This window comes from Cheilinus undulatus, linkage group 8 (assembly GCF_018320785.1).
Source record: "Cheilinus undulatus linkage group 8, ASM1832078v1, whole genome shotgun sequence".
Taxonomy (NCBI): domain Eukaryota; kingdom Metazoa; phylum Chordata; class Actinopteri; order Labriformes; family Labridae; genus Cheilinus; species Cheilinus undulatus.
In genome coordinates, this window is record NC_054872.1 from 40,166,903 (window position 1) to 40,191,629 (window position 24,727).

Consider the following 24,727-nt stretch of genomic DNA (forward strand, 5'->3'; position numbering starts at 1 on the left):
TGCTGTGTTTGTGAATGTGTGTACATGTGAGTGAGCGTGGATGAGTGAGAGAGGGAGAAGAGAGAGGCTGGGAGAACTTCACATCACAGCAACAAGCGGTAAGCCCCCCCTTAAAAATACTAGAATCAATTCTCACAGCTGACAGCCGTTAAATTGTGTTTTTTCAGTGTAGTGTTAAGATCATACGGTGGTCTGAATGAGAGAACAGGAACAGCTGGAGGGAGGGCAGAAGGGAGTGGCAGCACAGAGGAGGAGAGACGGACGAGACAGTTCAGACAGCATGACTACAATATGACTGCGTGTGGGATGTGATTAACTTTTGTCAGATTTTGAGTGAACTTTGTGACAGAGGCAGCTTATGAAAAATGAGTCTGATTGTCTGAAGCTTGAGTAAAGGAAGACTTTGTCACTGATGCTACCACTACATGGCAAGGAGAGCAAGACCCAAAGGTCAGAAACAGGCTTAAATCTTCACTGTTCACACATTCCTCATCAGCATGAGTGAGTGTGGAGCTCTGAGGAGAGATAAGGGTTAAACTGTGGACAGCATGAGGCGACTGAATTGCTCATGTGTTTGTGAGTCAAGCAGGGAGGGAGGAAAGATAGAGAGGGAATGATAATTTTTTAACTCATTAGGATCCCTCCAGGCAGCAGCACTTTTCATTCTCAGTCAGATGTGGTATGTCAAACGCTGCAGCTCTCATCAGTCACTGAATTTGTTATCTTTTCTGCTGCTTTTTGTCATTTAATTTGTTAAACTTGTTGTGTATCTAACCATTTAAACTGTCATCACTTTCTATATATGTGTTACTAAATTTCAAATGTAAACCTAATCTGGTCCTACAGGTTCTCAAAGAGAAGAAGCCTCTTGCTGATTGGTCAAACGTCACTGGCTCCACCCCCTGCATGATGTCACTTTCTCCTCTCACTGTTCATAAGCCTCCTCAGGTAAGCAGCATGTTGCCATGGATACAGAATGAATGACACGAACCAAGACTAGTTGTTTAATTGAACCGTTTGTCGTCAATTTTCGCTTTAAGTTCTTAGTCTGACTGCCAGTAAAGATTTAAAGATACATGAAAATAAATCAATATTTTAAAATGAAAAATAATAATAATAATAATATATAGATGATCAAATATGATAATAAATAAATAATTAAAGATACAGTCTCAAAGGGCTGCCCATTTAAACTCTTAAAAATCCACTTTTGATATTTCTTTTTGTAAACATGTGGTCACTTGTTCAGTATTGAAGTAAATATTTAGCTGTAGGGCTTCAAAATTACTTAAAGCTATAATGCTAAGTTTTTGCGGTGCCTATAAAGAGTATTCACCCCCTTGAATGTTTTAACCTTTTATAATTTTTAAAAATTAGTCGTTGCTTTTTAGGCAAAAACCTGATTAAAACCTCTTTAATGTCAAAGTGAAAATAGATTTCTACAAAGTAATGTCAATTAAATAAAAATATGCAATATAAAATGATTGACTGAATAAAAATTTACTGCTTTCAAGTCAGTTTTGAGTAGATGCACCTTTGGCTTCAATCACAGCACTGAGTCTGCAATTTTACTCCATTCTTCTTTGATGAACTGCTCAAACTCTGTCAGGTTGCATGGGGATCAGGTGTGAACAGCCCTTTTCAAGTCCAGCCACAAATTTTCTGTTGGATGAGGTCTTGGCTTGACTTGGCCACTCCAGAACATTCACCTTGTTGTCTCTAAAACCATTTCTGTTTAGCTTTCACTATATGCTTTGAGTCATTGTCTTGCAGGGAAATAAATCTTCTCCCAAGCTGTAGTTCTCCTGCAGACTGAGTTTCTCTGAGTTGCTTGTGGTTTTCTTTTGTCTTTGTGGTGTAATGGTAGCCAGGAATAATGATTAACCTGTTACTGGAGCTTCCAGACACAGGTGTCTTTATACTACAGTCTGCCTCCAGAGATTTTTTGTGTACATACAGGGATTTCCTTGACATTTTTTCACATTTAAATCTCATGCTCTATTTGAAGGAGAGCCAGTCAATATTCTCCTCCTCTCGATACTTTTGGAGGAGTCCATAATTGTTCCTTATTTTGTGTTTTCTTCTTGGTAGAGCAAAAAACTGCTAGCATCACACAGAGCACTTCTATGATACACTCTGTTTGACATTTGCTGTTTGACAGTGGTGACATCAGCGTACAATGAGCAGTCGGGATCCCAATAGTAGTGTGGTCAGGCTGTCAGCCAAGACAAGTCTTGCTGAATAGTCTGACATGGAGATGTCGTGAAAGACCAAGGGCCAGCCTTTACTCTATGCTTCCAAAACAGCCATTTAAAAAAATTATCAGTAACAAAGATTGTTGATGGGTGATATACGTAGTGTTTTGTTAAAAGAATCAGGATTTTATTGTTTTGGGCTACACTTTTACAGGACAAAATTGGCAATAAAAAAGAGATACCACATTGTCCACTGAGGGTGCAAAACTCAGAACATTACTCATACCCACAAATATTCACTAAGGAGAGAAGTTAACCTTTAAATATCTAGTTTTAGGGCTTTAATTTACTTAAATATGTGCAAATCAAAACAGTTTTTAAGTTGATATGAAGGGGGAAAATTGTTTAGTCACTATACCATTCTACTTTTGGAAAACCAGATTTTGTTGATTTATTCATTTACAGTGGGTACGGAAAGTATTCAGACCCCCTTTAATTTTTCACTCTTTGTTAATTTGCAGCCATTTGCTAAAATTCTTTAAGTTGATTTTTTTTTCCTCATTAATGTGCACACAGCAGCCCATTTTAACAGAAAACACAGAATTGTAGACATTTTTGCAAATTCATTAAAAAAGAAAAACTGAATATCACATGGTCATAAGTATTCAGACCCTTTGCTGTGACACTCGTATATTTAACTTAGGTGATGTCCATTTCTTCTGATCATCCTTGAGATGGTTCTACACCTTTATTGGAGTTGAGCTGTGTTTAGTTAAATTGATTGGACTTGATTAGGAAAGGCGCACACCTGTCTCTTTAAGACCTTACAGCTCACTTTGCACGTCAGAGCAAATGAGAATCATGAGGTCGAAGGAACTGCCTGAAGAGCTCAGAGACAGAACTGTGGCATGGCACAGATCTGGCCAAGGTTACAAAAGAATTCCTGCTGCACTTAAGGTTCCTAAGAGCACAGTGGCCTCCATAATCCTTAAATGGAAGAAGTTTGGGACGACTAGAACTCTTCTTAGAGCTGGCTGTCCAGCCAAACTGAGCAATAGGGGGAGAAAAGCCTTGGTGAGAGAGGTAAAGAAGAACCCAAAGATCACTGTGGCTGAGCTCCAGAGATGGCGTGGGGAGATGGGAGAAAGTTCTAGAAAGTCAACCATCACTGCAGCCCTCCACCAATCAGGGCTTTATGGCAGAGTGGCCCGACAGAAGCCTCTCCTCAGTGCAAGACATATGAAAGCCCATACAGAGTTTGCCAAAAAACACATAAAGGACTCCCAGACTATGAGCAATAAGATTCTCTGGTCTGATGAGACCAAGATTGAAGATTTTGGCCTTAATTCTAAGTGTTGTGTGTGGAAAAACAGGCATTTCTCATCACCTGCCCAATACACACCCAACAGTGAAGCATGGTGGTGGCATCATCATGCTGTGGGGATGTTTTCAGCAGTAGAGACAGGACGACTGGTTGCAATTGAAGTAAAGATGAATGCAGCCAAGTACAGAGATATCCTGGAAGAAAACCTTTTTCAGAGTGCTTAGGACCTCAGACTGGGCCGGAGGTTCACTTTCCAACAACATGATGACCCTAAACACACAGCTAAAATAACAAAGGAGTGGCTTAGGAACAACTCCGTGACTGTTCTTGAGTGTCCCAGCCAGAGCCCTGACTTCAACCCAATTGAGCATCTCTGGAGAGACCTGAAAATGGCTGTCAATCAACGTTCACCATCCAACCTGACAGAACTGGAGATGATCTGCAAGGAGGAATGGCAGAGCATCCCAAACTCCAGGAGTGAAAAACTTGTGGCATCATTCCCAAGAAGACTCATGGCTGTATTAGCTCAAAAGGGTGCTTCTACTCGATATGGAGCAAAGGGTCTGAAAACAAGGAGTGAAAATTTTAAGGGGGTCTGAATACTTTCCGTACCCACTGTATTGTGGCGTCCCCTGTAGACAAAGCAGCATCTTGTAACTCTTTCCCATTTTTTCCTTTGAATGTCTAAAGCATTAAATGTAATGTTATATGAAATTTTGTAATTTTTTATGGTCTCAAAAGCATTTATGATTCATTGGGACTCATCAGCTTAAATACTAGTGTTCCTAATAACTAGCTAAAACTCCTGAAAGGAGCTTTAGATAAGCAAAGACTTTGATTTTTAATTATCTCAAGGACAGATTCAAGCAGATTAAATACAAAGGATATTCTGAACGCATTTGAAGTGTTTATCCAGCAGCTCATAAATCTGTTTTCATTTGTTTTGTAGGAGCCATCCAAAGAGTCGGCCAGTTTGCCCAGAAGACGGAGTTCAAATCGAAACCGACTGAGTGACCGGCCACTGTCTGCACAGGGTGAGCTCTGACTAACCCGTTTTTCTATTTCTTATTGTGTTCTTTATTGTTCAAGCTGAGATCACCACCATGCAGAACAATAAACCCTCTCTCTCTGCGCTCGTGTCCTCATTTTGTCCGAGTGTTTGCTCAGTTCCCTCCCTTTTAGTCAAATCAAAGGTGTGTCACTAGAGACTGCAGGTTGTTATTACGTTGGTGGAAAGCTGGATTTACCTGTATGGACCAGACGAACCAGAGGAGAACACACTGACTGAAGGCTAAAGTCTCTTCAGTAGCTGTTTTTCACTCACGTAGACCCCTTTCTGTCACAAATATGAGGAGCCTGATCTACAAGGTCAAGTCAAGTCTTGTCATGCGTGTGCCCTCCTTTTTTTGTTCTATACTTTTTCAGTCCACTCAACAGAGAATTTGTAAAAAACAAAATCAAAGTTAACAAAGTGATGCACAGTGAAATAAGGTGCAAAAAAGTTAGATAGTTGGTGCTATTTCAATCAAGGACAGTATTAATAAAGCAAAGACTACAAATCTGTGGTAATACTTCAAAAAAGCAGCTGCAAGCAAGTGGTGGCCTGTTCAGATTTACAAATTTACAACTGCTCTTGTTTCTTAAGTCCTGTTGAAAATCTGCCAATGTGGGTGTTGGTTTATCTCACTAGGTAGAGCAGGCACCCATATGCAAAGGCTGTAGTCCTCAACGCACTGGTCGTGGGATTGAGTTCCAGTCTGGGCCCTGTTTGGTGCATGTCTTTCCCCACTCTCTCCCTATATTTCCTGTCTCTGCAGCTGTCCAATAAAGCCCAGTAAAAGCAAAAAATCATCCCCCCAAAAATCAACCCTAAAATTAAGAAAGTCTGCAAGTGTTTCTCCTACAGTTAAGACAGTGTGCAGGAGTTTGCCTGCATTATTTGGTCAGTAGAAACAAGAAATTATCAAATTATGGGTCTAAAGGACTATTATTTTCCTTGCTGTGATATCAAACCTTATTGGAAGTTTAAAAATGTGTTCAGTTAAGTTTAAATGTAGGAATTACAACAGAAAAAAGCATGCACACAAAAGAGACAAAAAACTTTATTAGACAGAAAAAATCTGGAAATTAAGTTATCAAAAAAATAACTTAGAAGAAATAACTCAACTTAGAAGAAATAAAAACCACCTCTAAATCTTGATTTATAAGTGCTAAGGTTTTGTGGCCTGATTTTTTTAATATTTTCAAACATATCTTGATTCATGCCTTCTATTTGCACAAATTCTCACGCCACATTTTACAAAAAGCCTTTCATGCTGATATCCTTATCTGTCTTTCCCTATCATCTTCCTCTTTCAGGGCTGGTTAGGACGCTCCCAGACAATCCTGAGGCTTTTACCTCCCCACTCCCCTCCCTCAGGCTCAGCAACGGGCACAGCAGCATGCACAGACCCCCGACCACCAACGGCGGAGGACTTGTCACTCCCTGCAACAGTACGACAAGCTCTCGAGCTGCCAGGTCAGTTACTATGCTGCTGGTTTGATGAACACTCTCAAAGAAGTTTATGTGTTACTCTTGGCATTTACATGCAGCAGTCAAGGCAAGGATGTGTTCCTGTAGTTCATAGCTTTGCTCTCAAGATGGCGAGGGTGAAGGGTTTTATTTTAGCATGAGCAGGATTAGTTTTTACGTCAGGTGTAGAAACCATAGAAAATGTTTCGGTTCCTATAATCTTAACTCTTATTTTAGTATATTGACACAAATCCTTTTGGTCACCTGAGCATTTTGGCCAACAATTCATCTGGTAATGGGATTACATTTCACCCAAATAAATTCTAATTGGACAATAAACAGAAGGAGTAAAATAACAGCTGAAGAGTTTGATCAAGTGAATTTTATTTGGAGTTAAAATTAGAAGTGATAACACTGGAAAGAGGGTAACAGATGTGTGTACAAGTGGACAAAGGTCAGAGTAAATGTTGTGTAAAGTAGGTCAAACATCGAACACTGGGTAATAATTCTACCTTTGCTTTCAGTTTCTCTCTTTATAAGTTTGGAGTTTTGACCTGGCATCATTTGACTTTTCATACTCATCATCCAATCAGAAGTCTTTTTATCACAGTTAACTTTTTTTCAGATAGACAGGACAGGCATTGTAAATGACCTGCATAGTAAGTAAAACACTAGTAAATAAAATTTATGTCTTATCATTTTAATAATATGGGTTACATTGTGCTTTACATGCACATTTAGATTTACATCCAAGAAAAGTTCAGTGGCCACATGAGCCACACAATAAGAATTTAAAGCACAGTCCTCAGATATTAACACTGAATATTAAGGGTGATTGAAACACCTGTCTAAACAGTTTTTTTCACTGATGTTTAAAGATATGTATAGATTTAACTGACTAGCATGAATGATAAATTTCTCTTTACTAAGGATGTGGAGAATACTTTTAACTATGTGCTTTGAAATGATGTATTCTTTGTTATTCTAATAGGAGCACACTTAAAACCTGATTCTCCTCAGGTGAACAGCCAAATGGAGATTTACAGATAAACAGCTGGCACACAGTAATGTCCTTTTTGTCCATTTTGCTGAAATGCATCAGACAGACAAAAAACAGAGAAACAGCTCTGAGATTGAGAATGTGGTAAGGGCAAGGTATGAAAAGGAGAAAGATTATATAAAATTATAAAAGTCTGAAACATAAAAATATTAGTGCAGATGAAAAAGACACCTGTGCAATGTGAAGTTCCTAAAAGGTGCATGGTGCAATTTGTCATGCTATTGAGATGGGATCATTTCACAGTATTAATAATGTCCCAAATGTCTGTTGGTGTGCCAGCCAATGCGGTGTTGTAAAGTATCAGTTGCTGGTCCTAGTTCTATATGCACATGTTAAAAGTACAATGCGTGTGCCAGCAGTTTTTATTTTACTTATCTTACTTACTTACCTATCTTAATGATATAGTCCTTAAAAGCACTAAGACTTTACACAACTTCAGAACTTCAGTCATATTTTCACCAGCAAGCTTCCACAGATAAAAAGACCACAATGCATCAGTGCAATGCTGATGGTGTGCAGGAATTTGCCCAAATTGCCAGGTGGTTAAAACAAGGAATCACCCAATGATGGATGCCTAGGACTTTGGATTGATTAATTGGTTGGTGATTTTCTTTTAAAGCTGCTATCAGTGCTTTGTGTTTGACCCTACTCTCTAATATGAATTTATCAAAGCATTTCATCACAGTTTGAGCAGAATGTACCTCTGATTCTCTAAAATAATGCAGTAAAGTAGGACTGCAATCACAGTTAATCTCCCTCCACTCCCTTTTTGTGTTGTCTTTCGAAATGCTATTCGAATTTCGAAGCTGTCATGGTTTCATTCTAGATTTTAGTTGATTTGAACTTAGGAGGACTGACTTCCTGTATAGATACAGACCAGCAATATGAAAGAAAATAAGGAGCTATGGGTACATCATTGAAAAGAACTTACCAAAAATGAGCTATTTTTTTTTTTTTTTATTAAAAAGGGAATAAGAGAATAGGAAATGAAGTGTAGCTGACTCTTGACTTGTCCACTGAACTGTCTGTGAGTTTTTTGAACTGAAATGAGACATCAAGAAGCAGTGGTGGACTTATTTGACATCCCTGTAGCTGCAGGTAGATGCTACAGTGGCTTAAAAAAACTTTGCTGAAAGGGAGCGTGCAATTAAAAATAATTAATGCACCAATTATAGACCTTAATGCATCACAACTAATGTATTAATGCTGTTAGCCCAATATTAAAATCATTTTAACATAACAGGAGACAGAGCCAGGGGCATGTAGAATAAGAATTCATTGAAATCTTCTTGTCACCTATAATATTGTATATTATCAATAACTCAGTGAGGATGATGACTCTGAGAATGTAAGAAAGCCATCTATGGCACAAGATGATTTAGATCCAGTGCAATGAGAGTCATAGTCTACCAGGCCTTCTTAACAAAGGTATTGATACACAGCTGCACTAATTCTGTGGGAACTTACTGAGTTTATGATAAACAAGATAGTAGGTATGTATAGTAGGGTTGATTTTTCCTACAGAGCAGTGTATGTTGTTAAAATTACTGAAAATAATTTAACGAATAATACATTAACAGAGAGATTAAGATAAACTTTTTTTTTTCAGAAAAGCACAGTTTAAGCTCTTTAACTGCATTGCTGCTCTTGATATTTTTGCTTTTGAAGGTTTTTAGACCTTTTCACACATGCTGATTATTAGATCCTCATTATTCTAACTCCCGTTTCTCTCACAGCCCGTCTCTCTTGGACCTGGTGGAGATCGAGAAGAAACTGAGAGAAGCTAAAGCCGAAAGAGAGAGGCTGCTCAGAGAGCGGGTGAGTCACCTGCTGTGGGAAAAACACTCGCTGACACCTCTAATCACCCGCGACACCCTGCATTAGACACGGCTGTCAGATCACTGACACCCACCCAGCTCACCCATGACGGTCCGAGAAAACAGCCACCAGATGTTTGAATGTTTGTGATGCGTGTTTGAAGCATGGTTAAATCCCAAGACTAGAAAATGTGAAAGCATATGAGTGGACACTTTCAGCTGTTCAGTGAAAAGGTTTTCTTTTTGGGACATAAACGTTGAAGAATCAATATTAAAAATACACCTTTATAACAGAAATAGCATCATGAACTCTGAAATTAGTTGCCTCAAATGAATCAACAAGTTTTTTGTTTTTCCTTCCTTCCTTTGCAATAAAGGAAGAGCGACGGCGTTTGTTGTTGGAGGAGAGGAGGCAGAGGGAACTAAACTCTCCTAGAACAGAACCAGTCGAGCCTGAACCCTCACCCAGTCGAGAGCCAGAACCAAAGGAGGAACCAAAGGCCTGTTCTCCCCTTAGGTCCCCAGAGGTTTGTCAAAATGATAATATGAAGCTGTGTTTAAAGGCCTGAAATATGTTCCTTTACTCAGCTTCCTTCTGAGATTGACAGTCAAAATGAATAAATGATGATCAAAAATATAGCTTGGGTTATTGGGTTATTAATGTGAAATATCCTTCTAAAATTGGACCCTTATGGAAATCTCTGCTCAGACTGTTAGTTAGAGATTGGATGAATCTGCAAGTCTCAAACAGAGGAGGAGGGTTGAAAGTTTTTAAAACTCCAAACCCCCATAAAAATGTCTCTTAAACCCCTTGTGTCCCCATTCTGATGCTTAATTTGAACTTCTGCAGATCTTCTTCATGTCTGCATGCCTTAATGCTTTGGTCGCTGCCCTGTGATTGGCTGGTTAGATATCTGCATTAATAAACAGTTGAACAGGTGTACTTAATGAATTCCTTGCTGGGTATATATCCTTATTTTTTCTTGCTCTAAAATGTGTTTCCCCATCTGCATTTAAAAAAGCAAATAGGAAAACATAAGGACCAAAAATTCCAGGCAAGTCTTCTGTTCCTAGCCTGTTTACTGAATCAAAAAGAAAGTGTGTTAGAAAGATTATCCTGCTTAAGTAGTTTTTCTTTTCGGCTCTTTGAGAGTCAGGTCGTTTCTTTTTTTCTTAAGTCTTGTCTGGAAGCTGTTGTGTTTTGACCAGACCAGAAGTTTCAAATTGTGAGGAGGTAAGCCTCCTCTATAAGAACATATTGTAGTATTTTTACTTAAAACAACCCTATAGTTTTCAGTGTAGAGCGTAAACATTTAAAAAAAAAACAATCATTAAAAAACATTTAAAAAACAAATCCATCCAAATATTTTTTTAACACTCATTTTTCTGAGGCATAATAAAGCCAATAATGCTTTATTATTCTGCTCGGCTCTTATGTAGTGGGAATGATCGGTCTGCTATGCGGTTTATGCAGCAGTTTTACTGTGGAAAGAAAAAACTGCAGATCAATGTAGCCAAATGGCTTTGCTGTGGTATTTACTGTGCTAAATGTCTCAGATGGTCTTTTCATTGATCACAATTCCTTTAGCTTCCTTTCAAAAATACTCCCCTGACTAAAGGCCAGGTCAGACTGCACTTTTTTTGTCTGTTAGGATGGCACTCAGATTAGACCATCACAGATCCAGAGACTTGTGCTGTGACCTTACTGTCAGGCTAGACAGTGCTACACAACTAGTCCTCATGACCAAAATAATTAGAAGGAAGAGGAGCTGGGATACACTACACTGTAAACAATATATTTACTGTGTTTGTTTGTCTATCCATATGCTATGATGAATGATAAGCTAGCTTGATGCTAACTGCAGTTACTCCCCAGGCTGCTGCTAATTCTTGCCAGCATTGCTCTTTTTTTCAGTCTGTTGTGGTAGTCCCTAGGAAATATCCTTAAGGCAAGGATGTTGTTTCCAGAGCTAAACAAACATTCCTCTATTTCATAGTTTCATCTCAAAGCACCAGCTTCATCACTCTTCTTTCACTTTGCCATTTAGTTTGTTTACATTTATGACAAACATGCTAGACCCTTTTCCGGTGATTTTGAGACATGTATTTGATTGCTGTTCACTATGACTCACTACATGAGATGAATCGACAGTTTTTAAGGGCCAATTGGCCCCCAGAACGCTACGACTGTTGGGTCGCTTTTAATAGTGCTGAAAACCTGTGGTCTGACCCAGCCTTTGGTCACCAAACTTGGACTTCATGCTGTCATCAGGAGCATCACCAGGAGCAAATCCCCACTTTAAATAGCCATGGTTATTTTTTAACTCCTGAATCTCTCTTCTCCCTTGGTAGTTACTAAAATCGATCCATGCACTGCAGAAGTTAACAAAGCCGATCACTTTTTTTTTCCCAGTCATATTTTCTTATATGGAGCCTTTTCTTAAATCCTCCTTCTTGGAAGGCTTTCCCCACCCTTTGAAATCCACTGGACTAGACAAATCAAGAAGTTTTCAAGGTTAAAATGCAGGGAATAACAAATAAAAGGTTAAGAAAAATACTAAATTTAGATCTCAAATGACTTTGTTGAAGTAGTTTACAACACCCCTTGGGGGAAAAGGGGATGGGGCTTTCAATAAACATTTAATAGCTTGTTTAATCATCTATTTTAATGCTGTTCACACAAGGAAAATATTCAGATTCAGTATATGAATCACAAGAATTAGTTTTCAGAGTGTTGTTTCTGCTCTTGAACTAAGATAAAGTAAATCTGGCATTTCGGTATATGTGCAAAAGAAGCACAACAGCTCTTTTCAGTATCATTATGCGTATCTTACAAGGCTACATCTCAAACTTTCAAGGAAGAAAAGTTTCCATGATAAAAAGAGAAGAATGCTTTTAGTGTTTCCTTATCAAAATGAAATCTGAAGCGGAAATTTTCCACTGAATCTCAGTTTGTCTCTCCAGCCTCGCAGCCTGCCGCTCTTCCTCTCCCCTAACTTCGACCTGCGGGCACACCTGGAGTCTCTGGGTCACGGTGTAGCTGGCTGCACCGACCTGCGACTGACGTCTCGACGCTGTGCAGGCTTCCTGACCAAACGAGGGGGGAGGGTGAAGACCTGGAAGAAAAGATGGTTCCTGTTTGACATGGATCACAGGCGACTAGCTTACTATACAGGTTAGACAGGCTGGGAGAGTGGTGCGTGTGCAAACTGATTGTGTGTTTGCATATGAAAGCCTCATGTGTGTCACTACATCCCTAAAGGAAGACAGGTGTTTTTTGATGATAATGTATTCAGCTTGATATGCCTTTAAAGTACAGTTAAGACCACTGCTAACTTAGTTGTTTTTGCAAACTTTTAATCCGTATCAGATAAAAATAGCTGCAGGAAAAGTGAGTTTTTAGTGTGACCACCCTCTGCACTATCTTGAACTCTTGCAGAGACTTCAAAGACTTCTTCTAGCGTTAAATGCCAGGCTTCTCTTAGAGAGAACTTTTCAGAGACATTAGTCAAATACAGGCTGTCTTTTCTCTCCAAATATGAAGGTGATGCCATTCTGTCTCTTTTATATTCAGGGCTGGACTCTATAAGGGCCGGTCCATGACAGTGATTATGAGCTGTTTTTCCTCTCCAAATATGATTTCACTGCATCAGACACGTTTGGGATCATTGCCATGCTAGAAAAATACAACCACTCCCTTTCAGGGGCTTCCAAAGAAATGAAATGATGAATAATAACATTGGGCTTTGACCCAAAGTAAGTTGTGGTGCTCTTTTGGTCGTTAGTGAGTCTGTACTTGGGAAAAACTGTGGTTGAAAAGTCTTTGGTGTATGGAGGCCCTTACCTGACATGCCAGATAGACTGTTATCCACTTAATTGATATTTTTCATGTTCATCTGGGAAACCGTTTGAGATGGGCGGGACCTTTCAAAATATTCTTAGAAGGTGATTGGAAGAAGGTTCTGTCTGTCACATTCATTAAAATTCAATAAGAGTGACGAGACAGAATGAGGTAGGTGGATATGCTCAGCTGCGGTTAAACCTGAGCTCTACAGGCCGGTGCTGCCGTAATTTATGAAGAGAGTTTCTCGCAAAGCTGGTCATGAGACATGTAAAAACATCTTCTCAGCCAAGATGAGCTTTTAGTTTGACTCTTCCGTCTCTTTTTTTAAACTAAGAAATGTTGTCCAGTTCTGATTAAACTGCTGCTATATTACAGCTACATCCAAGGTAATAGGCATGACATTAGCCATTGTATACACTGGCAAATCCCACCAGTAATGATTGCAAAAGTCACGCCAAAGCAGGCCAGGAGAAGAGCAAGAATATGGAAAGCCATGGAAAGCCTTCAGTGTTGCTTTTTTCTCTTTATATCAAATGGAAACATGGTCTAGTTCTGATCAAAACTACTGCTATAGTTGGCTACATCTGAGCTAATCACTGCATGGGTGGAAGCCATTGCTATTAGCTTTCAGTACAACTAAACCCTACCTGTAGCTACCGCCTCATTCTCCTCAAATAATGCTGATTGGTGTGAATTGTTTCCTGTACCTCAAAAATGTTGTGGAGCTTTTCAAGATAGATTTGCCTGATGACAGACAGGCAAATCCATCTGCTTTGCAAGGTAATGGGGGCCCTAGTGGACATACATTTATACTTTTTTACACCATTTACTGAGGAAATGAGTGAATTTAAGTTGTTTCTTGTTATCCTAACTTTTTTAGCTCATTATTTTGGGATAACAGCTGGCTTTCCCATGATAATGTGATAAGTTCTAAAGATTTAAAGAAAAAATTCAAATTTCACATGACATCACAGGAAAATGGAGTTAAATACAATGCATTAAATTAATTTATGTCCTCCCAGGCCTTCTGTAATGATGCACTTTTTGAACGTGTTTGCTTCATCCTGTCTCTTTGACCCATCTAAGATTCAAACTGCAGCATTTTTGTTTTAGTAGATTTTGTTGTAAATTGGAGTCCTGATTTCTCCTGAAGTAGGTGGTGGTTGGTCCTGAGGCTAGACCAGTTGAAAACCACTGGTTTATCGCACACCAGCAGCACATGCTGGGGAAGCCTCTTGTCAATGCCATAACCATATAGTGCAGGGGAAAAGTTTCTGAACGGCATCTGAACTTTCCACAGACTTTTGAAGCAGGGACAGGAGTTGATTCATATCAAACAGGAAAGATGACGCTTTAATAGGAGTGTTCATTGTTTAGACAGACTCACCTACTCACAGAAACGTGCTGAGTTAGTCAGCCACTTCTGTATGTAGGTGAGTGTCTGTGTTTGCCAAGTAGAGTTAGGCTACAGGCGTGGGAGGAGGAGAGATTGAGGCAGACTGTCTTATTAGTCAATCCTGGATTGTGTTGATCTCTTAAGATGAATATAATAATAAAATACTAAAGGCAGTGGAAAATTCAGCATGTTTTCACTGAGTTTACAAAGCTATGGTGGACGGATATATGATAAATGACCTTTGACATCAGAGCTTGATAAATTTGTTAGATTTTTTTCAATAATCAAGAAGAAGGTGTTAATATGACAGCCCTAAACTGTAGGTTTCAGCTGAGAAACGTGGTCTGGAAGGTGTAGTTACCCTTTGAAACAACAAATTTAATAGTGGTCCAAGACTTCTGCACAACACTGTACCTGGCTATTCTGAAGGCAGAATATTTAATATATTGCTTGCCATTTTGAAATGAGGTCCTCCTGGTGTTAATGAGTATGTAATAGATATTTTTTCCTAACTTTCTGTTTCTTTTCTGCAGAATGTGATGAGAGGAAGCTAAAGGGAGTCATTTATTTCCAGGCCATTGAAGAAGTTTACTACGACCATCTACGAACAGCCACTTCTGTGAGTTCTTATGCTGCACCAGTCAAGCACAAACCATCAATGCTTTATAATTACAAATATCCACAAATGAAATCAGTAGGGGAACAATTTGATACTGTAAATTTAGTTGCATGTGGTGGTATCATCAAGGCCACCCATAAGGGGGGTAAATGGAAGAGCTTTCTGGGGTCCAGCAAAACTGGGGGCCCATAGAGGTCAGGAAAATCATGGTCCAAAGTAAAATTTAGCTGGGATAACCATATTTTATCTTCTACCTGAATAATAACCGCTCTGATCAAAGCAACAAATATATATTTTCATTCATTCGTGCCTTAGTATATAGCCATCTTGAATATGTAAATCCCTGTAAAATGGGTTAAAATGGCTAAATTGGATTAAAATAGCAAACATTGGTAGAAAATGTTGTGAAGTCAGATTTTAAAAGTAGCAGAAATTGGTTAAAGTGGCAAAAATTGGCATAAAAGTGGATTAAAAAGTGGCACAATGAGATTTAAAGTGGCATCAGTGGGTGGAAAAGGTGGTAAAATGGGATTTAAAGTGCAAGAAAGTGGTTTAAACTGGCAAAAATAGCTTTAACTGGCAAAAATGGGCATAACAGTGATTGAAATCAAAGTAACAGGTTTTTGTTTCATTTACGCTGTAGTATATAGGATTCAAAAATTAAATCCCTTTTCCTGTCTTGAAACAGAATGAGAATAGTTTAAAATTGCAAAAATGGGCAGTAAAGGGGCTGAGATAGGATTAAAAAGTGGCAAAATGAGTTTTAAGTGGAAAAAATGGAAAAAATTCGGTGAAAAAAGTGGGTCAAAAGAGCCAATAATGGGTTAATGGGTTGAAGTGGCAAAAACAGCCAGAAAAATTGCTAAAAAGGGGTTAATAGTGAAAAAATTGGTTGGCAGAGGCAGCAATGGGCAGGTAATGGCAAAAATGGGCCTATAAGGTGATTTTAATTAGTGGCAAAAATTGGATTAGCAGAGGCAAAAAATGGGAAGAAAGTGGTAAAGAGAGGTAGAAAAAGCGCTCAAAATTGATGAAAAGTGGCACCAGGACAAGCTTCAATGCTACTCATCTAACAAACACACACACGCACACACATTGATATGATCAAGTGGGGAGGGCCCATTCTCTGGGGTTTATTAGGGGCCCAGTCAAATCTGTGGGCAGGCCTGGGTATTATCTCTATATCATGATAATAACTACCTGTAACCTTGTCTTTTTAATCATAATGAACAGACAAATTTAGTCCAGGCAACCATGTAAGTTATCAATTAAAGGTGGATTTATCTGTTTAACTAAAGGACTAATGTGCATGGTCTATACTCCATTAATATCTTGTTAATATATTGTAAAAGATGTAGTTTGTATAAATAAAGCTTGACATGTAGCCTTTTCATGTTGGAAGTCTTTTGGATGTTGAAGTTAGTTTGAATCTCGTGAATTTGCAGCTTTTGGACTTCCCATGTCTGTGTTTATTGTGTTTTTAAAGATCACTTTAATGACTTGAGGTTGGTCAAACTCTCCAAACAGGTCAGTGGACAGATTATAGCCCTGGCAGATTTGTGTGGGATTAAAGACACAGACGATCTCTGTAATTATTGAATTAGAAATCAAAGGCAAGCGTCCCGTTACACAAGCTCTACCAGGTGGAGGTTAATTGGTCTCAGGTGTTAAATAACATGTCACATGACACTATGGGTTTACTATTACATTGCCATTACCTGGAGAAACCCTTTCAACACTATTTGCTCATTAATGGATATGACCAAGCTGTGGAAAGTAACCACTTAAATACTGTGCAAGAAGAATTAGTATAAAGATACCTTAAAACCTTTAGTAAAAGCAGCTCTGCTAAAATGTTCTGTAATGCACTCACCTGTAGGTCTGACATTTATTTTGTTTTTGTTAGATAAATGAAATAAGCAAAGGGTGTTGTCCTGTCATAAAAACTACACATTTTCACTGTCTGTCCCTTCTTTTCAGTCTCCACGGCCCAGTCTTACCTTCTGCGTGAAGACATACGACCGTCTTTTCTTTCTGGTGGCTTCTAATGCAGTATCCATGAGGATTTGGATGGATGTCATCGTCACTGCAACAGACGAGCACAGCCGGTATTGACACCTGGCTACTGTGACTGTGTAATCCTTCAGGGACACTGTTGAGACATTAAATAGTTTTTTCCTTTGCCCTGTGTGAGGGGCTGGTGTGGCTGAGAAACACCTCAGGGACTGACTCTGTACCTGGACTCAGGAAGCTGTAGATCTGAGACACGGAGGTACAGTGGTTCAAGTGGCTCAAACACAGTGGAGGAAACGGTTACTGAAGGAGTGTTGCTGAAGTGATGACTGGGGCTGGGCAATATATCACGGTTTTGAGACATATCTGAACATTTTTTAAATGAGAGAAAGGCTAATATAATGTTTTTATACATAATAATATAGTGTATGTTGATGTTGACTCCAATGCAGGCCAAATGCTCAGTAAAAAGATTGTTTACAGACAGGACCACTCACAGTAATATGCTTATTGATCACACAATAATCTGTGCTTTGTTAAGTCCGAACAGGGAGTTTCCATATTGTTTATTTTATTTAAATTAAGGGGCATTTATATTAGATAAAAATCAAATGAGTGATACCATGGCAGCAATAATAGAAGTTCTAGACACCCAATTTTGGATATTTTTTTTATTTTTATTGCTTTAAATTGAAGGCAAACTCCTGCACAATGTCAGTGGATAGACCTGGTCAGTGCTCTCTCTTTTGGTTAAAAACATGACTGAAGATAGTTAAAGTTCTGTACTTTCTAGTGCCATGGATCGTTGAAATAGTCACTCTAAAACATATGGTACTTTAAAGATACAGTATGTAGAATTTCAGCAGTGAAATGTGCTGAAAAAGAAGAGGGATAATTCTGCACATTAACGTTTTTTCATCGGTTTTCTGTTGTCATGATCGTGCGCAGTGGGGCAGCCCAATGTTGTTTTCTTTTTTTTTCATTAAGATTTATTATAAGTCTTTTTTACTTTTATTGGAGAGATAGGACAGTCTAAAAAGTTGGATACAGATGAGAGATTGGGGAATGACATGCAGTGAAAGAGCCACAGGCTGGACTTGAACCTGGACCTTGTCATAACAAAGATATCTGCTGAGAATAATTAATTTTCCACTGACAAATTTAGCTCCTAATTTCTCATGTATTATCTAGTATAGCACTGCACATCCTGCTTTTGGGCACAGCCAGAAAAACAAGAACCTTTTCAAGGTTTATTTCTACTTCTCTCTTTCACATTTATCTGACTCTGAAAATGATTACATCGATCTTTTTTCCTTAGTTTCCATATAGAAACTTCAGCGCATTAACACCCAAGACAGCTCCATTAGCAGTGCCTTTCAGCCTTATATGTAGCCGATGGAGGAGACGGGGGTGTTTACGGCCTGAAATTTCCATGTGAAAACTTCCAAACTTCATTGCATGACTTTATCATTCAAAATTGGCTTTTATAGCCGATCAAAACAATATTTATAATCCCCTTTTTCAATATTTGCTGCTTGCAATACTGCAACCAGCTGTTTGCAACTTGACAAGCTGAATTGTAGGCAATAGCATTAGACGGCTTGATTTGAGCTGCAACAGCTGGGTTTAGACTGCTGCGACTGTTGAAGGTGACAGTATAAAAACGCCTTGTTTACATCACTAGTCTTTTGTCTGAACTGGACTTAAGAGTAGCTATACAAAGCCTCAATAAATAGAAAGTCACCTATCTTTCTGTACAATTTAGACAACGTAAAGGAGTTTGTCTGCGATTCTTGATCATCATAAATGACCCATTCTCCAATATTGGGTGTCAAGGTCTTCTGTTTTTGTTGCTGTGGTATCAAACAGGTTTCAGTATCATTAATTTTGACTAGAATGACATCAAAGTTTACAATTAAGGTATTGTGACAACTATTTGTTATTTTTTCACTCTAAGAATGATCAGAATATGATTTTTGGTCCATTTTGCCCAGCCCCAGTGATGACAGAGGTTGACCACTGTCAGCCTGAATACTGGGAGCCTGTTACTGGGAGGTCTGATGCACACTTTGAGCTTTACCTCCCCTTGCTGGTCACAGTCCGCTATAACAGCCTGTAATGCTATTACATGCCGGGGATGAGTAGACTTCACTACAGCTAACTGTGCAGGGATTAAAGTTCTTCAATTTGATAATTGGATTGATGTTTTGATCATTGTCTATCCGGCGGGACAACATAAATCAAAGGGAGCAGAGTGTTATAACATTGCCTGCAAATCGCTGTTATTTTACTGTCAGCCAGGTCCTTCAAGTGAATCCAGTAGTTTAGATGTAGTTTTTAATGTCTGTTGATGTCGATGTGCCAATCAGATCCTTCATCTCGTCTTCATCGTGACGTCCGCTGGAAGACTTCGTCTGCCCTCGGTAAATAGTCAACTTTTATTTCTGTAGCTCACAGTAACGCGCATTGCTAGCTTCATGTTGGGAGACAGCACTCTGCTGGCTCCGTGTAAAGTGAATCACATGTGAATGATTGTTTGTGACACGGTAGTTTGCCGGTGGCGCCCTGAGTAAATAGCAGCTTCTGGAAACACTAAACACGGCTGTATGCACGTCCTCACACTACAAGTCTTCAGCATAGCGACAACGAAACAGCGCGATATCAAATAACGGTTGAATATCGACCGTTAGCAGCCACCCTTCAGACGTTGAATCAGCTGAACTATCAATAGCTTACTTTTTGGCGTGTTTTCAACTCTGTGGTGTAAGGTAACTAAGTACATTAACCGAAGTACTGTAGTTAAATACAAATCACGAGACTTTTACTAGTACATTTCTATTTTCTGCTTGCTCAAGTTGTCTCAAAAGGAAATATTGTACGTTATTACTACAATATTTGCCATGTAAAACACTACGGCAGCTACTTGATACTTGTCTGAACAACACCACTACATTGGTCTTATAATTTGATATAATAGTAAACTCCTGAATAATTCTATTGGACAAGAGGCATTCCATGAGTGCTGATATACAGTACAACAGCTCTGGGAGTTTAAGTGACTTTTCAGCGAACAGTCTTATGTCTTAAAGAAGCTCTTATCCCACATCCAAGAAGGCAGAAAAAACAATGATAACTTAACAGGCCACATGCAAAATTTATGTACACAGAAACATAGGCAGCATAAGTAGAGACTTCAGGAAATTGCTAATGAGATGCAGTCCAGTTCCAGTTAAGTTTTGGAACTGGTTGTGTTGGTGAAAGAAAATGTTTTATTGTAATTAACAACTGAATGTACAACTGTTGGATAAAAGCAAGATCCCTCAAAAGGGAGTGCTGTTGTCCTGAATTTCTGCACACTATTAGTATCTGATGCTCCTGGCAGGTGTGCTGTGTATTACTGAATCACAGCTGTGCTATTATACTGTATTATAGCACTCGTTTGATAATGGCAATATCCCATTAGAGGGAGTGCTGTTGTACTCAATATCTGCATGCTACTAATATCTCATGCACTTGAAAGGTGCATTTATGTGCATTATTAAATCACAGTTGTGTTGATATTTGGCATTACAGCACTCATTGATTAAAACAGTTTCCCACAAGAGAGTGCTATTTTACTGAATATCTGCATGCTACTTATATCTTCTGCAGTCAGCAGGTTAGAGGCTAAGCAACACCAGCTAATATTTTCAGCACTGCAGAAGAGGAGCAGTTCATTGATGTCACCTCAGATCAAACAATGTTATTGCAGTCAAGTCTAACGCATTGTCTATATTTTGGATTGGAGTAGATTAAAGAACCTTCTGATAGGCAGAGGATGGCCACTCTCTTCCTCTTTGTAACATCCTTACTATGTGAGATGGGGTTTTCTGCCATTGCCTCAATCAAAACAACAAACAAGTTAAATTTGGTTGATTGATTTTTGCAGCTATTCAATAAAAAATGGTACTTAAAATAATCATATGACTTTTACTTGTAACAGGAAATCCCTCCAGTGTGGTTTTGCTACATGAGGACACCTTTATTTAAGTCTCAGGGTACTTCTGCCACTATAGATAATGTATTTGTATGTCAGTGACAGTCAAAAAGAAGTCCCAAAACCCTCCGTTTGCTCTTCGCAGTAAGTCATTTTTCTCATGCTTAACTTTACAACCACAGATTTGTTGAAATCAGCCACAACTGTCGACTCATTGAGCTCTTCTTTAAAAGGACTATTTTTACTTTAATCCCTGCACACTACAAACGGATATGGACAAAATAATGGATACACTTCAACAATAAAATGCAATCAAACATACAGTCTAGCTGTAATATTCCCCATGAGACAGAGAGGGGGCTTTCTGCTGGAGCAGTTTTGCTTCTGTGTTTGGTTGCTTTGCATTGTTCATTTTTCTGCTATTATGTCCATACCTTATATCTTTGTCATTATAGGTTTAATTTTCATGAATTAAGTTATTTTTTGAAAATTTATATGGGTTTGATATGCAAATAAATGAAGGCATACACTATGGAATGCACTATTAAATTTGTATTCATCAAAAATTCAAGTTTGTTCTCATTTTTTAAGTGTTATGGTTATTTGAGGCTTCAAAACAACAAAAATTACAAAAGTAGGAAATTGTATGTTTGTCCTTTGGATTATATCAGGCATCCTGGTTCATTCATGTTTAGGCCCAGTGCAAAGTCATTACATTTTTTTCCATTTTTCTCCCTCCTGATGTCATTTTGAACAAAAAATCCAAATCCATAGAGCATGTTACTTTGACTTTTTCTCCTTTTTACACCTAAAAAAAGGTGCGAGGTACCCTTCTACCACAGGTCTTGCAAACTTCAGTATTTTGCCTCATGAAATGTTAAGATTCACTTAAAATTATAGTTGTTAGAGTGAAATTGACTGCAAAACAGGATCACATAGCATATGTCCTCTTTGTGCAGCATTGTGTACAACTCATTGTCATATTTGGCTAGTTTGCTTTAAATAACAGATCATAACTTCCAGTGTTTTAATCAATACAGCCTTTTCTAGTCAGTAATGTAGTTAGAGTTTCACTGTTGTCGCACCAAAGTCTTTTAAGATAAGGAGCAACCAGTTTCACTTGATCTTATCTACTATGCTAATCTTATTTTCTTGTGTTTGTCTGTTGACCACATCCATGATTGCTCACAAATCAACTTTTTTTTCTTAGAAATGTACCCCAGCATTGCCGCTGGCCTCTGTGCTGATGATGGCATGTCTATCACAGTGATTTAAACCAGCATTTCTATAATAAATAGAGACAGTTGAATATTTGTACTTTCACCTTGTCACTGAACTGCTCTCAACTGTCCATTTAAGTAATCAGATCATTTTAATAAGATTACTGACATGCAGAAGTCCTCACTTTGGCAATGTTTTTCTCTAGTTGCACAACCAATTCAACTCCCTTCCCCTTTAATCATAAATAAAGGGATGTTTAGATAAAAGAAGGACTGAAACAGGGATAGTTATATATATCTATAGATTTCTTTCGGTGTTAAACTTTATGGGTGAATAATTGATTAACCAAGTTAAAACTGCATTATTCATTTTTCTGGCTCGTGAAATGTGCCTTTCTTTCCTCTTGACTAAAATGTGGACTTGCTGTATTAGAGAGAGAATCGGACGTTTGTTCTTGTGTGTAGCGCCACTCCCCAGACAGATCCTCCAACAGCTGAGTGAGGCATCCGAACACAGCGCCTGTCTGACATGACTGAGTAATTGGATTACCATCCTGATCTTTCAATGCTGGTAAAACATTTATTTTCTTGTTTACCAATTTCAAATCACTGAAAAAACCTGAGTGATTTTGTACTGAACTGTGGCTTAAAACAAAGACAAGAGCTGTGGTTGTAAATTTCAAATATGCTCTTTTTTTCTTCTCCAGGCGGCAAAGACGCTGTATGCTGAGCATCATTGTTCACTGTAAGGTAAGAAGATTTTATTTTCAAGACTTTTCTAATAACTTTTAATATAGTTCTTTATTGACCTTGAAACTTTAAACACGTTTACTCTTCCATGCTTTATTAATTGCACTGATTATTTGTTGCTAAACTGATGGTGGTTGCCGCTGCTTTTTGCACATGGTGTTATAGAGAAAAGAAAAATTTTACAACTTTTAAATAAAGAAATGTTTCCAGTGTTTTTGTGCAAAAAAAAAAAAAAAGAAGAAAAAAGCATGTCTTGGACATTAATATTTACAGCTATGGTATCAAACAGGCAAACAGGTTGGCTTTTACTTGAATAATATCAAAGTTTATTATTCTGCCGTTGTGACAAAAAAGAGAGAAATGATTTTAGTTCATATCCAGCAGCTCTAGTTTTGCACAAAAATAGTCTTATAATTTAAGACCTCAAACAAAGCTTGCAATCAAATATATTGGCTTCATTAGAAAAGTCTCTTTCTGTGTAACTGCAGGTTTATGGTTGGAGATTTACATCTTTATATTCATTCTTTAAATCTTACTCTCTGTGCAGGGTAAGATGGTTAAATACGTGTCTAATGTCTTTGTTAAATTATTTATCTTTTTTTGTATTAAATTTTGTTCAACCAGGACTATTCCCATTGAGTTACAAACATCTCTTTTACGGATAATCCTGGCTAACACAGCAACATAATAAGTTCCACACACATGACAAAAAAAGAGCATAACAAGGTTACATCAATCAGCAAGTTAGCAGCTTGTTCATGTTCATACACTGCTCAAATGATTCCTATTTTCAGCTTTAAAATCTCTTAAACTAATGCAACGCTCAGGCTTAAGATGACCCTGTAGCATCCAAGGAATCTCATGCATGATGAATCCATGAGTACAAAGGTTACAACTAATAACAGTTTTAGAACTTAGTAGAGAACATTGATAAGAAGGTAATTCATGTAAAATGGCCATCTAAAGAATAATAAATCAATGTTCCTTCCTTCTATTGTACGAGGAAGACCAACCATCTTTCTCATACAAAGCACAATGGTGGGTGCAGAAACCCAGACCAGACAAATCGCAAGGCAGCATGGTACACAGAGTCCAACATTTGTAGATAAGATGATGCTACATGTAAAGAACATAACTATAATAAATCACAGACAGAAATTTTGTTTTGAAAAGTTTCTTCCTTGCATCAAAAGATAAACACCATTTGTTTCAGTTGAGGACACCTTCAGTTTCTTTTTAAGACAATCAATATGTTGACTAAAAGAAAGATTTTCAATCAGTGGAGAGAATCACTGTGGTATTCATTTTTCAGTGGTTGAAATTTTTATATACCTGTTGATTTTAATGTTATACTTGTTTGACAGATCAAGAACATATTAGTTCTGTGTTAACATGGATAATCAATGATAATAGATCTGTTTGTCTTGTCCCTCTCTGTAGGATCATCAGCCTGACAGTAAAGAATGAAAGGTGCTGTTAGGATTTTCCTCATATGTTTTCTACTACAAGGTAAGATGTGCAACACCAGTGCTTGTTAAATGTAGTTCAAATGTTCATATTCACTTATAGTTATTTAAAAATAGTTTTTTTTAAATATGAAATTAATTTCTTTGTAGATTTTATCGTTAATTTGGTTATTTACACATTAAAGTCTTTACCGTATATTAAGTGCAACAAATTGTGTGCCTTGTGATAAAGAAATATTTCATGAATACTCCAAAACTGAGGTGAGAGAAAGACACGAGAAACGAGATGACTTAAGTTGAGCTGTTTACTAGTCTTGGCCAAGGAGAAACAGTGACATCAACGCAGTGTGAGGTTGAAGCCAGATTTCTAACGGAGCCCAAAGTAGTTCATCCTCTTATGCCTTTTGGTCAACCTTAACCTTGATCATAACTCAAAATATGATTCTACAGACTCTGATGTACTGGACACAATCCTTGACTATAGGAACAAACAGCATTTTATCTAACTCAAGAATGTGAGTTTAGAATATCAACC

At 38.1% G+C, this 24,727-nt stretch overlaps 1 protein-coding gene across 1 annotated transcript in view; it reads left to right on the forward strand.

The window, feature by feature from the left end:
• Window positions 1–21,283, forward strand: part of phldb3 (pleckstrin homology-like domain, family B, member 3) — a 56,494-nt gene extending 35,211 nt beyond the window's left edge. The window contains exons 9-16 of the mRNA XM_041793981.1: window positions 847–948; window positions 4,469–4,553; window positions 5,878–6,037; window positions 8,828–8,909; window positions 9,286–9,435; window positions 11,873–12,083; window positions 14,682–14,767; window positions 16,748–21,283. Coding sequence (XP_041649915.1) covers window positions 847–948; window positions 4,469–4,553; window positions 5,878–6,037; window positions 8,828–8,909; window positions 9,286–9,435; window positions 11,873–12,083; window positions 14,682–14,767; window positions 16,748–16,882 — 1,011 coding nt within the window. The 3' untranslated portion in view covers window positions 16,883–21,283. The remainder of the gene's footprint in view (window positions 1–846; window positions 949–4,468; window positions 4,554–5,877; window positions 6,038–8,827; window positions 8,910–9,285; window positions 9,436–11,872; window positions 12,084–14,681; window positions 14,768–16,747) is intronic.
• The last annotated feature ends 3,444 nt before the right edge of the window (window positions 21,284–24,727 follow it).